The sequence below is a fragment of the Chlamydotis macqueenii genome, chromosome 2 (assembly GCF_036417535.1).
Source record: "Chlamydotis macqueenii isolate bChlMac1 chromosome 2, bChlMac1.mat, whole genome shotgun sequence".
In the NCBI taxonomy this organism is placed as follows: domain Eukaryota; kingdom Metazoa; phylum Chordata; class Aves; order Otidiformes; family Otididae; genus Chlamydotis; species Chlamydotis macqueenii.
The window spans coordinates 68,247,967-68,263,201 of NC_141557.1; the positions used below are offsets into that span (position 1 = coordinate 68,247,967).

At 45.8% G+C, this 15,235-nt stretch overlaps 1 protein-coding gene across 1 annotated transcript in view; it reads left to right on the forward strand.

Moving 5' to 3' along the window:
* The first annotated feature begins 438 nt into the window (after nt 1-438).
* The window catches only part of GMPR (guanosine monophosphate reductase), a 40,421-nt gene continuing 25,624 nt past the window's right edge, over nt 439-15,235 (forward strand). The window contains exons 1-4 of the mRNA XM_086740173.1: nt 439-613; nt 4,396-4,515; nt 6,345-6,428; nt 7,617-7,790. Coding sequence (XP_086596299.1) covers nt 527-613; nt 4,396-4,515; nt 6,345-6,428; nt 7,617-7,790 — 465 coding nt within the window. The 5' untranslated portion in view covers nt 439-526. The remainder of the gene's footprint in view (nt 614-4,395; nt 4,516-6,344; nt 6,429-7,616; nt 7,791-15,235) is intronic.

Consider the following 15,235-nt stretch of genomic DNA (forward strand, 5'->3'; position numbering starts at 1 on the left):
AAGTGGGGCGGGTAACATGTCAGCTCAGCCCCTCCGCGGCCGCCGGGTAGCGACAGGTGGGCAGCGTTCTGCTGCACGGCTGGCTGTCACAGCAGGCAGCGGCGGGCTCGGCGGCCACCCGCGCGGTCACATGGAGGCGCCATTTCCTCTGCCCTTGCTTTGCCCTTAAGGCGGCCGTGCCGCCGGCTGTGCCCGCGCCTCGCCCCGCACGGGCGTCCCCATCTGCCCCCCCCCCGCTTCACTCACACACACAGAGCGCCCAGCCCGGTGTAGAAGCAAGGGTGACTGCGGCGGGAGAAAGGGCAGGGGGTGGCCAGCTGCTCAGCTAAAAACACCTCTCTCCTAATAAAGCAATGAGGCCCGGGCCGCAGCGCCGCGCTCCCCGCACCCTATAAATAGGCTCTGTGCGCGGCCCGCGGGCTTTGGCCGGCGCGGCTCTGCAGGCGGCGCGGTGCAGCGGAGCGGAGCGAGCGGTGCGGGGCCGCCACTGCCGCCAGGAGAGCCCGCGCCCCCGCAGCCCGCCAAGATGCCCCGGGTAGACGCAGACCTCAAACTGGACTTTAAAGATGTCCTGCTCAGACCCAAAAGAAGCAGCCTCAAAAGCAGATCAGAGGTGGGGGCATTCAAACCCGGCATGCTTTTCCTCCCTTCCCAGCACCTAACTTCCCTAACCCTCCTTCCCTCCCTGCTTTATTTTTATTCCCCAGTCTAACGTAGCAATGCCCTCCCCAATCGAAACGCCCATTGTGTGGCGCGGGGGGGGGGGGGTGGGAGGATGCCGCTGCTCCTAGGAGGAGGGGGCTGGGGTTATGGAGCCCGTGGCGTGGCGTGGCGTGTCCCGTCCCCCCCCCGTCCCCTCCCTAGCCCCGGCGCCGCACTGTCCTCCCCCGCACCTCAGCAAAAACAAGAAAAAAGGCGGTGAGGGGGTCGCGGGGGTGTGTAGGTGTGTGTGTATGTGGGGGGAGTGTTGTTCGCTCCTAACAGGTGCCTCTGCGGATTTCTGCGGCGTGGAGCGGGGAGTGACCTCCAGTTTCCGTGTGGGGGGCTGCCTGTCTTTGGGGCAGCGCTGAACCGAGAGCTCTGCCAGCCCCTCTCCGGGGCAAGGTGGGGGGGTGGGGTCCGGTTATGCGCCCCGCAGCTTGGGCCGGCAAAAGCCTGGGGTGCGGGCCGGCAGACATCATCGCTCTCAGCCTCGGGGGTTGTGAGTTGTGCTGTTATCGAGTCACTGACACGCTCATTTTAAAAATAGTTGTTTTTTTTTTTTTAAAAAAAAAAAAACAAACCAGCGAAGATGCTGGGGAGTGCTTCCCGCGGCACAAGGTGCCCCGGGCTGGGATCCCGTCAAAGTGGAAACCTGGGGCGGTGGGGTGCCTTTCACCCTCCCTTGTGTTAACCCCTGCCCCCTGCCCCGCAACCTGCTTCTTGCTGCTGCGGGACCTGTGTGGGCCGAGCCCACCCGTACCCCTGCGGCCCAGGGGTCCCTGCTGGCCCAGGGCCACTGTTAGCCAAGATACTGCGGTAGGTATTTCTCAGCAGGGATCAGGAAAGACCCCGGGAAATCCTGTGAGGATTTGCTTCTACAGAAAAGATGGCTGCCTCGGGATTGAAGGTGCCTTCTCTCTTACCTCATGTAACCCCAAGGTTAACAAAGGATTTCGTTTGACTGATGGAGGAATTACGTCGTGTTGGGGGATGGAAAGAGGATTAAGCTTTTCTCCAGGGGAAGTGGAGTTGTAAGAGAGAGAGAGAGCGAGACAGATAAAGTGAGGTAGAAAGGCAAGACTGGAAAGGGAAGCGGGATGGCTGTGTTTATTACGGGCCTACAGCCAGGGATTTTAAGGGCAACAACTAAGCAAAACTTCATTGCTGTTACGAAGGGGTAAGATTGGAGAGACCCTCTCAGTAGAAAGGTAATCTCAGGCTAATGATTTTTAATTTACAAGGAACGGTGTCCCAGCTCAGTAACTCCTCATCGCGTGCGATTACTGCTTATAAGGCCTGTAGGCCTCTTCCAGCCATTTGCTTGGGGACCCACAGTCCCTCTTTAAAATTCGTTGTGCTGGCCTGGCAAACAGGTGGAGCTGTGCTCCACCGAGTGACACATTGCTCCTTCAAGTGCAGTGTTTGGTATATTTAGCTGCCTGCCGGCTGTGGAAAGAAGGGCTGCTGGGAAGGGAAAATGATAGGAGGAACACGAGCTGATACGGCAGGGTTGTAACGGGTGGCTATGATGACCTGTTAAAAACATTTCACATGAGAAAAAGTGCATGTCATGAGGAGGGTCAGTGAAAACTGATGAAGGTTAAGAAATTGGACACCATCACTGAGGCTGTAGCAACAGGAATAAACAGTGTCTGTGAGAGCCAGATCTGAAATGGACAGCCCCAGTCTGCTTCCAAACAAGAATATAAATAAATAGTTCTGGCAGAGGAACAGAGGCAGCATACTACAGTGCCTGTTACCCAGCAAGCTGCTGCTTTGAAGCTTGTATCAGCAAGCATCTGCTTCTCTGGTGTGAATGTCTCATTTTGCGCAAGGACAGCTTTTTATGCAGTAACTGAGATTAAGTCAGCTTTTTAGAGAGGCAGTTTGGGGTGTTTGCAGCTCTTCTTGTAGGTCTGCTCTGTTGGTACTTGGTTTTGATTCCATGCACTGTCTTAATTTTTCATGATTGCTTTCTCTTTTTGAAAAGATTACAGAAAATTTGAAGCTTGAATTCAAGTGTCAAAATTAGTTAAAGCAATGGTTGGAGCAGGAGCAGCATTTTCTGTCTGTTAGTATTCATGTAGCCTGCTGGACTTGCCTCTGCAGGCTGTCCATTTTAAGTACACCAGACAAGTGTCCCGTAGGAAGTCTAGTCATTAATTTAAATCTGTACATTCAAGTAAGTCCAGGGAGCTTTAACAGAACAACCAATGTACTTTCTTATGACGAAGACCTAGGTGGAAGTAGTAAAATACATTTAATAATTTACTCTCTAAAGAAACTTTTACTGTTGTTGAGTGATGGTGAGCAATCCTAGAGTCAGAAGTTATTTCCTCATAGTGCATAGAACAATAAGCTATAAATTAGCTGTTACCACTCAGGAGAGAGACAAAGAGGTGGTCAGAAGTGCTTCCAGAGGAATTAAGGAAAATCGGTTAGCTTTGTGATGCTCCTTGGTGTGTTCCTCTTGAGTACGCGGTTCTGGTGATCCCTTCACAAGAACAGCATAATATGCTAAAATAAGTACAGCGAATGGCAGCCAGGATGATGAGTGGTATTGACTGGTTTCTACATGAGGAAAAAACTAAACATACTAGGACTATTCAGTATGGAGAAGCAGCAGCTGTGGAGGATATGCTATAGAAGTCTGTGAAGCGAGGAGTGGCATGGAAAAGGTGAAAATGAGAAGTGGCTGTTGATTGTGTCTCACAAAACAAGAAGTAGGAAGCACTGAATGTAATTATCAGGCAAAGGTCATAGTTTTAATGCAGTGTATAATTAATCTTTGGAATGTATTGCTATGGGATATTGGTGAGGCTAAAGATGTGAAGTCTTACAAAAATTACAAGGCAAGTTCTTTGTCCATGACTGGCTATTTAGCGCAATGGATTGGAGCAAACCTTTTTTCCTTGAAGATCTCTAAACGTCAGCTTCTTGGGACCTGGGAAGGCAGGCTAGGGAAAGAATCTTTCAAAACTTGCCTCATTCTTATATTGCCTTCCCAGACATCTGTTTGGAGAACTAGGGCACCACCTGATGTTATCATGCTCATTTGAGGATGTTGAAGACGAAATAACTGAAGGTGAAGGTTGACACAGTTCTAAGAAATTAGCTTAGAAACTAGCAGCCTCATGGTTTAATAAGCCAGGATGTGATTGTTCGTATTGTATGGCACAAGTGCTGGTGACCATAGCCAAAAGTAAGAGCTTACTTTGTTGTGTTGTCATTTACATTAAAGATTGGGACAAAGCCCTCTATGCCCTGGAGACAGAGTGGGTTCCAGTTCTGATTTCTGTGGAGCTAGGACATCAACTTTGGTTTCTCAGGCAGCCAAACAAACAGCTGAGGTTACTTCTGTATAAAATAATCCACAGTCGTTGTTGTGCTTGGTTCTTTCCAACCCCTTCTGACTTGTTTCTTTTATTTTTTAATTTTGATTCTTTTTTTCTTCAGTAAGAACTCTCTGTAACATAGAAAACATTATTTTACTTCTGTATTTTCTTTCTTATTGGAAGGCAGAACTTGTAACAAAAAAAAAAATACAGTGAGATAATAGTGAAAAGGAAGAAGAATAGGAAGTGTGAGGAAAATTAAGAAGCAGTGTCCAAACCTCCTGTATCTGAAGTCAGTGGCAAAACTCTTGTTAGATTGCAATCAGTTACTTAAAAGTTATGTGCCTATTCATTGCAGGTTGACCTTACGCGCACCTTCACCTTCCGCAACTCCAAGCAGACATACACAGGAATTCCCATTATAGTGGCAAACATGGACACTGTGGGGACATTTGAAATGGCCGTGGTTATGGCAAAAGTAAGTGTTGATTCTCATTTCTGCAACAACTGGGAAGCCACTGGGTGACAGTGAGCAGCTTTAGTTAATTTTTAGCTATGTTTGTTGGAGAACAGGGGGGCTTGAGTTAAAAAATCCAGAACAAGAAGATGTGGTTTTACTGCAAAGCAGCTGTACTGTTACAGCAGTACAGTTACCAGAGACAGGGCTCCAGATATAAGATAGTTGTGGTGGAGACGCTTACTGGGAGGCTTCCTTTGTCGTAGTTCAGCCCCGATCGGGACCAGACTATGCAGTCTCTCTCTAACTCCCCCCACCCTCTGAGAGAATAGGGAGAGGTAATATAAGGAAAAAGGGCTCGAGGTTTGAGATAAGGACAGGGAGAAATCCTTAAAGTTACCGTCACGGGCAAAACAGACTCGACTTGGGGAAAACTATTCATTTATTACTACAAACAGCAGGAGAATGAAACAGAGAACAAGATAACCTCCCTCCACCCCTCCCTTTTCCCAGGCTTAACATTATCTCTACCACCTTCCCCTCCTGAGCAGCACAGTGGGGAAGAGGGAATGGGGGTTGCGGTCAGTTCATCACGTGTTGTTTCATGCTGCTGCTTCATGGTTGGGGGAAGAACTCCTCACATTCCTCCCCTGCTCCGTTGTGGGGTCCCACCCATACGCCACAGTCCTTCGTGGAACTGCTCCGGCGTGGGTCATCTCTTCCACGGAGTACAGTCTCTCCAGAACGGCTGTCCCAGCGGGCCCTCCACGGGCCACAGCCTCCTTCAGGCATCCACCTCCCCCGGTACGGGGTCCTTCACGGGCTCCAAGTGGATCTCTGCTCTTCCATGGACCTCCACGGGCTGCAGGGGGACAACCTGCTCCACCATGGTCGTCACCACAGGCTGCAGGGGAATCTTGGCCAGGAGCCGCATTACTGCTTCCCCTCCTTCTGCACTGACCTTGGCGTTTGCAGCAGTTCCTCACAACAGGCTGGCAGATGCTTCTCAGGATCCTTTTCACATCTTATTCACTTCTCATCTCTCCACTTCTTGCAGCCGGGCCGAACCGAGTCAGGCCCACTCGGCCGCCTGGCGAGAGGCCAGAGGGTGAGGCCTGCAAGGCTCATGAGGCCTGCGCCTCCCCCTCTGCGCCTCTGCCCCCGCTCAGCTTCTTCACATCTTCTCTTTTCTCTTTTTTTTTCCGTTTTCCCCTTCTTAAATACGTTATCGCAGAGGCGTTATCACGGAACATTCTGCTACCAATCGGCTCGGCCTTGGCCAGCAGCAGGTCCGCCCTAGGCCCGGCCGAGTCCACTGAACAAAGGAGAGCAACTTCTAGCAGTTTCCTACAGAAGCTACCACCTTAGGCCCCCCCTCACTAACAAAACCACAACATTCGTCTTGGGTGTAGCTCAGCTTCAGTGGAGCTTCTAGAGCTTAGTTTTTGAGGTCTCTACTGTGCTCCCATCCAGAAAAAAAAAATTATTAGCTGAGAACGGTTTTGGAAGTGTAGGTTACTGGATAAAGCCGCAGCAGTCAGGAGTCACTAGTTAATTAGCCTCTGGCCTCAAGGCTCACAGTAATTTCTTGCAGTACTTAAGCACATTCAAAATATTGACTGTAGCTTCATGAAACACATCAGAAACCTGATCCTGAAAGGTCCTCTAAGTGTGCTAAGTCACCTTTGAAGAGCCATTTGGAGTTGCCTGGTCTGTTATTCACTGTTGCTGTTTCTTCCAAGCAGGATGGGCCCGTACTTAAAATGGGAATTTGTAATATCTTGCTATTCTGCAGCTGAGGGAAAGATGACTAACTTGGACATTAATATCAGTTTTCTTATTTTTGCTAGCATGCAATGTTCACTGCAATTCACAAGCATTATTCTCTGGAAGAATGGAAACTGTTTGCTGCCAGTCACCCAGAATGCCTTGAGGTACATTTTCATACTGTAAATTATTATGGTTTATTGCTTTGTTCTGAACTCACATCCATTGGAATCTCTTGGGAGTACTGTTGTCAAGTGAGGTTTTGGGGAATGAAGATATTTGCTGTTCTTTAATGCATCAAGGGAAGTGGCTTGTCCTGGTTTAAAAAGAATAGCTATGTGAGTCCATTATGAAAATGCTTATATTAAGATGCAAAAAAGCAAAGTTTATATATGCCTGGAATGGAAACAGAGAAGTATCCTGAACAAAGAAGAAGGAAATACTTGGGATTAGGTCTAACTGCTGTGTGCTTCTGTTGCTGTTGGGAGCTGTGGTAGTGCTTATACCACACAGCTGTATTGTATCTTTAACTATGGCACATTTTAGAATTACATTATAAAGACTATTGATTACAGGATTGCCTGAAAGCCAGCCTATCACTTAAGTTTATCAGGGTTGTTTATATGCCACTACAGAGTAGAAAGTGGTCCCAGGAATATCTTATTTCTGAACACTTTGGCACTTAGCTCATTTGTGGTTCATAATCACTGGAGTAGGATCTCCTAGTGATTACTGACTTACTCTGTGACCTTGGATCTCTGCAGAGGTTCTGTGGGCCAACAGCTATGGAAACTATTTTTCTATTGGAAAGAACTTGTAAGAAGACAAAGGAGGAAGCTATGTGCTTGTTTTCAGTGGTAGCTGACCTTGCTTGAGCAAGGTGGTTGGACTATACAATCTCAAGGGGTATCTTTCAAACTCAACTATTCTGTGATTCTAGAGATGAGTGTTTGGTGAACTTAAAGACCCAGATTCTACTCTCTGACAGTGCCCCAAATTTTGTCACTCTGCCTTCCTGGAGGTATACCAAATTAGGGCTTCTTCTGTGTTTGTGTTAATATGAGTATGACTGAGCCTTCATCCATCTCAGGTGATTATATTTGCCTATAAGAACCCACTTGTGAATGAAGAGCTGGTAAAATGCTAATTTTGCTTTATTTTGGAGCCTTTAAACAGAACAGAAGTAACACATTGATATTTCCAGGAAGGTATTTATTTCATATTATATAATATGATGTTTGGTAGTTTCCAGCACAAGTCCTTCCAAGACTATACAGAAAAAGACATACAAAGTGTGTGTTTATACCATTTTTTTACAAACTACTACTCCCATTTTGTTCTCCCTGTCTTTCTAGCATGTAGCAGCAAGCTCAGGTAGTGGAAAAGCTGATTTGGACAAGTTAACGAGTATTCTAGAGGCCATTCCACCTATTAGATACATCTGCCTGGATGTAGCAAATGGCTATTCAGAGCACTTTGTGGAATTTGTGAAGTCTGTCCGTGCCCTGTTCCCACATCACACCATTATGGTAAGTGTGTAGAAAGGGTGGAGGGGGAGTGTGGGAATTCTGTCCAGGAACAAGGCCCAGAGTTTGGTTGGTAGGCATCAGAAGCTCTGTGGTAGCTGAATCACTTCGAGTCCTCATTTAAAAAAAGGAAAGGTAGAAAGAAGAGAAAGAAAAAGTCTGACTCAAACCTCTCATCTTCCACACAAATACAGATATCCTTCTGAGAATATAGAGGGCAACTCTATTCATCTACCCTTTAAGTTCAGCAAGATGTTGACTGTAGGCCAAATGACAACAGTTTAATAACGTGTTGGCATTGTCAGTCTTCCATTACTGATAATGTCTGTGGGAATGTTGAGTGTGTGCTCTGATACAGCAGTTTGATGTTGGCATGGCAGACTGGGTGGATCAATTTTTTTCCTACTCACGTCCTCCTTCCCACACCAGATGTGACCTCTAATCATAAAGTGTGTAGGTTTATTTTGGTGATTCCGAGCTGAGGTTTGCTGTGGGAATGCACTGATGTTCCTGGCCAGTTGACGCCAATGCTGTTTTTGTCTATTAGGTCACTGTGAAGACACTTGAATGTAGACTAATCCTTGCCTATGATGGGAATCATAGGGGTGTTGTGCAATTGTGAACTTGGTCATCAGGGAGCAAAATGTTTAGTCAATGCCAGGGCTTTTGGTACACTTTCTATGATGTTACTATCCTTTCTCAGAGCGCTAATGTCATGTTTTTGCACTAAGAGTAGGATGGTTGTGCCAACACAGGACTCCTTGCAGCAGGAGTCCTACTGCTCCTGCTTGTTTCCCAGGGCCTTTGAAGAAATGGATCTGAATTTGTTTCCATGAGAATAGCAGAAATTCTCGAACAAGCAGCAGATTCTTAATGAGGCTACAAGTCTTTCTTCAATCCAGTGCAGAAAAAAAAATAATGTGTTTAGGCAACACTTTCTCACTTTTTCATGCCAGACACAAAGCTTCACACCTGTAAAAGAAATATGAAGTAAAAATGGTCATAAATGCACAGTCTGCCTTGTTTAGTAGGGAACTGCATGTACAAGCAGCTTAGGGGAGACTATCTTCCTTCCTCCCATGTTGGGAGGAAGACAGTGTTCTTTCCTCTGAAAGATGGTGGCATTGGAAAATGGAAGTGGACTGGAATGCCTGTGGGGTTCTGGATTACCATAGGCTAATGAGCAGGCATCCTTCAACAACTACCAGCAGACGTGGGAACCTTTTTGGTATGACCATATTTCCTATGGCTTTGGGGAGAGCTTTTGGAAGTATGAAATGATAGGTGTGGGCTTTTTGAGCTTCCTGCTCCATGTTCACTACAGTGAGGGAAGGAGCTGTTTCCTTGCTTTGGATCTGAAGTATTGTCCCTAGTACCATGATTACTCCAGTGTCTTTGGCTTGAAGAGTTGTGGGAGGGAGCTTAAACCACATAGTTAAAAAAATATCTTCCTTATCAGGAGTGGAAAGAAAATAGTGTGTCATCCCCTCCTCCACCTCCCCACAAACTGCAGACTTTGCTGACTGAGGCAGGAACTCAACCAAGATTAATGGCCCAGAAGGCACAGGAGGTCAATGTCAAAGTGTAGTATCAAGCCTAGATTTCAGTCCAAGGTCCTTAAGCCAGTCTCATCCACTTCCCACATCTGCTAAACTACCTGTGTAGTTTCTCTGCTTCTGTGACTAAGGTTATTGTTAGGTATTTTCCTGACAGCACTACCTGCTTGAGCACATATACAGCCCTGACCTGTTCAGTTGCCATCTCTAATTGTAGCTCCTTTCTCTGAATATTGTTTAGTATGGTTTATGTTTTTAATCTGCACAGGGATAATTTCCATTCCTAAAAGCATGCTGACAAACTTGGGGTGCTCAAGGATCTTCTGTTTTCCAAAGCCTGCAGAGTCTGTGCAGTCCCTGAAAGTCTCTGATTCAACTAGGGACATATACCTCTACCTCACTTACAAATGAGTTTACTTTACACTCTGTGCCAAGGTGGCCTTTTGAAGCTATTCCTGTCTGAAATACAGGAGTTTGTCTAGGCTCCTTTTTATGATACTCTGGAAGACATGTCCTGCTGCTACCTGTTCTCTTTGCTTTGATGTCTCTGTGCTGTGCCTGCAGTATGCTCTCTGATGCTGTGGCTTTCAAACAAAAGGGTTAGCGTTTAAATAGAAGGTATAAAAATAAAGAAGCTTTCTCGTAGCTGAAAGTGATCTCCAGGACCTTGCAGGCTGTCTTGTTTGCTTTCCTCAGCATGACCATTCATTCCACAGTCAGCTGCAGTGCAGTACGTAACAGTAACCCGACCCCGGGTCTCAGGGAATGTGTGTTCCCAGGGGCCGTGTAATGGGTTCAGCACTGAGGCTGAAAGGTGATGTGCAAAGCAACTGTGGTTAAGGTAGTATTCTCTGCGGCGGATACTCCAGTGCAGATAGAGGATGTCTCTTGTGTAACAACTTTTCAAATGCATGTTTTTGCCTTTTTAAATACTTGCTTTTATAATCACATTATCTTATTTTCTTCTGCTGGCTCTGACACAAGTTCTTTTCACTCCTGCCTTTCACGTTAATTTACAAAGAAGATCCGTTTCTCCAGGGAACACAAAGGATAGGGAAGACAAATAGGGGCAGAAAGGTACAACGTGACTTGCCTTAAATCACTGATTAGATTGAGGAAGAAGCAGTACTCAGGTCTCCTGAGTGTCTCACAAATGCAGCACTGCCTCCCAGAATCAAGAGTAATGGTCCAGTGGAGTGTTTTCATACCACAGCATCATGTGCCTACTTGCTGAATTCTAAAGAAAAAAAAACTTCAGTTGACATTCATGATGGAGGGTCAGAGCCTTTATATTACAGTAATCGTCGTCCTTACATATTAGTGTAATTTTAGACATCAGGGTTCTTCCATTTCACTGAAAGTCTGTTTAGCAAGCTCAGATAGCTTTGCCAGCAAGCTTTGCCAAGATTTTATCATGAATTTTTCTATTTGTAGTGTTCTTTGTTCATTATACAGAAGAAACTCTAGAGAGGGGAGCAGGGAGTGTGGCAGGAAGGAAAAGGCTGGGGCAGGAGCACACTTTCAGGTGCAGTAGCACCCAGAAGATGTGGGCCAGAGAGGGAGGCAAGTGGAATTGCAAAGCAGGAGCAGAGGGAATGGCAGGGGTCAGAAACTGTTGCTCCCCTTGGAGTCAGTAGCAGAACTTCTCAGAGCCTTAATGGAGGCAGAATTCAGTCAGAGAAAGCCCTGCAGACTGCTCCCAGTTTGTCTCTACAACAAGCAACAGAGTGAATCCAGTAATGGCACGTCCGCCAGGGCTGGGGTCTCAGAGCAGTGGCCAGTTGGGATAGCAGGGTAGGAGGCAGTGATGCAGCTGAGGCTGTCTTGGGTCAGTCACAGTACTGAGTGCAAAAACTCACCTGCTATGGCTTAGCCTCACAGAGGGCATCATCTCTCCATCTTATGGTAAAGCACCCCTTGCTTTGGTGGGTGGGAAGTGTCCTTTGGCAGTGTTTCTGATAGTGTGGAGGCACAGACTGTGCTTTCCTCTAGAATACAAGAAGAAAGTTTGAGAACTGTTGTCACAGACACTTCTCCCCAGCTTGATCCATTGCCATTTGCCAGCAGCTTTCAATCAGTGCAGCAGTGTTCCTGTCTTAGTGTGAGTTGATATTTATAGAAGGCTTTTATGAGGCACAGTATCAAATGCCTGACTGAAATTGAGAGGCACTGCCCTATTATGTTCACTGATTTTGTGTCTCTGTCAGAGAAGCTGTAGCCTTCATAATCCTGTTAGGTGAAATCTTGATCCCGTTAAAGTCAGTAGTGAAGCTCTCTTTGACTTTTCTGAGGCCAGGACTTCCCTCAGGACTGACCCACAGTTTGGCCAGGCTTGATGGTGCTGGAACGAGACATGGTGATGCTCACTTGAAACCTCACACTGGCTGATGGTACAGCTGAATGTCGCTCTGAGTATGTAAGGCCAGGCCCACAGCCAGGGTCATTTGTTGTAGCCCCTGATAACTGACTGCACTGAAAGCATGGTAGTTTACCTGACTTTCAGTTGTTGCTGGTGCTGTTATTTTACTGCAAGGGGTAGCAAAGTTAGATTAGCAGCAAGGTAGTTACGGGGGTATATCTCTTTCTAGAGAGGCAATTCTGCAGCAGATTAGAAATGCATTGGTACATGGTTTCATCATTAATATGAGCATGATTTTCACTAATACAGTACTTCCACCAATTACTGTGTTCCCTGACTACTTGCCCAAATGCACTACAAAATGTATTGTCTGTAGTGGCTTCTTTGTACAAGTTCCAATTACTTTACTTGCTTTATATTCTTAATTAATTTTAAGGGAGATTAATCTCTGTAGTCTCAGTCTTTCTATTTTCACCTTTTCAGGTTTTTTTGGTTTTGTTTTTTTTTTTTTTTTTTTTTTTTTAATTGAAAGTATTCTGGCTTTACCTTACAGGTGAGGCTTTAAAAAGCCCTTTTGCCTTTATTCAGCTGTCATACTGGCATCAATGGTAAAGCAAGCATTGGTTTCAGTGGAAATAGAGCTCAGCTGGATAGGAGAAAACAGCTTTCCCTGCTCTTCAGCTGTGATACTAGGGTCTCTTCACATAGCTGTATCTCTCTTGTAGTGGTTTTTTTTTGTGCTCTTTGAGGTCTGCAGAAGGTACCTCGAAGAAGCAAGCTTGTCATTGGCAGGGTGAAGTCTGCGGTGCAGAGCTCCATATCTTCCCTGAAAATTTGTTAAAGATCTGCAGATTCAGAAAGACAGAAACCACTGATGTGTGTACATGCATTCCAGGAAAAAATGTATGCTGGGGACATAAGTGCTTTTCCTTGCTAGGATGAACATTTTGAATCAACATATGCAGTTCCAACATTCTCTAGCAGTAACTTAACATTAAACGTCTGGTTAGTATTTCTGAAGAGACAGTTTGACAACCTGCTATGCTCTGCTAATAAGAAGACACTGCTGTTTAAGTTAAATACATATTTGATCCCAAATCTCATGGAGCCACCAACTTTAATACCTGTTTGTTCCTGTTTACGAGTCTGTTGCATGTACTCCAGTATTTCACTAAATTGTAATGTGCTTATTTCAGCAAATTGTAATGTGCTGCCTGTCATACGGTACAGGTAGTCATCTGCCTTCCAGATGGTAAACTGCTTCCTTAATGTTGTAAGCAGCATGCTCTCCATAACCACACCTTGGAGTGCACAACACTTAGTATAATAAATTGCCACCGAGCAGAAAGGAGCAGCACTTAGCTGGTAACACTGTACCTATTACATATTCTTTTATTTCCTGACTGTTCTATTTTATTTTATTTTTAATCAATATCATGCAGTTTTGAGCAAAGTTAAGTGAACCTGTGTCATAGACCACAAATTGCTGCCTAACAGTATCATTGTTTTTATAAAAGCCTCAGGTGGTGGCTTGTCAGCTGTTTCAGGCTAATAAAAGAAGGAAGTAAAATTTATTAAAAAGAAATAAATGTGAAATAGGAGCCAAAAATTGGTAAGTGGAGAATAGACCTTGCCCATCATTCTCTGGGTAGCTCCTGCTGTCTTCAGCAGGAGTTTTGTTTCAGTAAAAACTAAGAAAATATTAAGTAAGGATTTTAGGATTTTTCTCCTGTTCTGCCCATATCAATACTTCTACAAACACTTGCTAAGTCCTGGAATATCATTATATAAAAGGCTTTCTGGACATCTCTAGATCCTAAATTCAGATCTCCACAAATTAATAACCCATCTCAGTAAAAGCGCAAAACGGGTTATATGAACAACTGGACTTGTATTTCATGCAGGTTTATTTTGTGCAGTTTTTCTAGTTAGGAACATGCTGTAGACATGAGACAAGGCACAGAGCTGAAATCAAAACCACATTTGGTTTTAAAACATCTGATGGCATGATGGGCTTGATGAGATTCATCCTAGAGTACTGAAGGAGCTAGTAGATGCTACAGCAGGACCCCTCTGAATCACCTACAAAAGAACTTGGGAGTCTGGGGAGGTCCCTGCTGATAGAAATCTAGGCAACATTATTCCAGTTTACGAGAAGGGCATGAGGAAAGACCCATGAAAGACCCAAGAAACTGTAGACCTGTTAGTCTAACCTCAGCAGCTGAAAGAATTATGGAGAAGATCATACTGGGTGCTATTGAAAGACGTTTAAATAACAATGCAGTATTTGGGCGTAGTCAACATGGGTTCACAAAGGGAAAGTCCTGTTAAATTTATTATCCTTCTATGATAAGGTCACCTGCCTAGTGGGTGAAGGGAAGACGGTGGATGTAGTTTTTCTGGATTTTAGTAAGGCTTTTGATACTATCCCTCACAGCATCCTTCTGGACAAGTTGTCCAGCTGTGTGGTAAGCCAGTAGACAGTGTGCTGGGTGAAGAACTGGCTGAAGGGCAGGACTCAAAGGGCTGTAGTGAATGGAGCTACATCTGACTGGTGACTGGTCACCAGTGGTGTTCCTCAGGGCTCAATTCTAGTTCTGTTCAATTTTTTTATCAGTGATCTGGAGGCTGGAGTTGAATGCACCCATAGCAAGTTATCTGATGATACTAAACTGGGAGGTGCTGCTGACTCTCTTGAGGGACAAGAGGCTTTGCACAGGGATCTAGATAGATAGGCACATTGGGTAATCATCAATGCCTGACACTGAACAAGAACAAATGCCAGATTCTGCACCTGGTATGGAGTAATTCCAGGCACAAGTATAAACTGGGAGAGGAGTGGCTGGAGAGCAGCCCTGCAGAAAGGGATCAGGTATGCTGGTTGACAGCAGGTTCAATATGAGTGACCAGTATGCCCTGGCAGCCAGGAGGGCAAACCACATCCTGAGGTGCATCAAACACAGCATAGCCAGCCAATCAAGAGAGGTGATTATCCCACTGTATTCAGCATTTGTGTGGCCTCACCTTGAGTACTCTGTGCGGTTCTGACCCCACAATTTCAAAAGGATGTGAAGGGCCTTGAATGCATCCAGAGGGGGGCACCAAAGCTGGTGAAGGGGCTGAAAGGCGTGTCCTCTGAGGAGTGGCTGAGGACACTGGGTTTGTCTGGTTTGGAGAGAAGGAGGCCGAGGGGTGACCTCATTGCTCTCTCCAGCTTCCTGAGGAGGGGATGTGGAGAACAAAGTGCTCCTCTCTGCTCCCAGTGCCAGGACGTGTGGGAATGGCTCAAAGCTACATCGGTCAGGGGAGGTTCAGACTTGACATTAGGAACCTTCTTTACCAAGAGAGTGCTCATACCGTGGAACAGGTTTGCTGGAGAGGTGGTCGATGCTCCGTGCCTGTCAGTAAGGAGGCATTTGGACAGTGACCTTAATACCATGCTTTATCTTTTGGTCAGCCCTGAAGTGATCAGGCAGTTGGACTAGATTATCGTTGTAGGTCCCTTCCAGCTAAGCTATTCTTAGTGCTGTCAG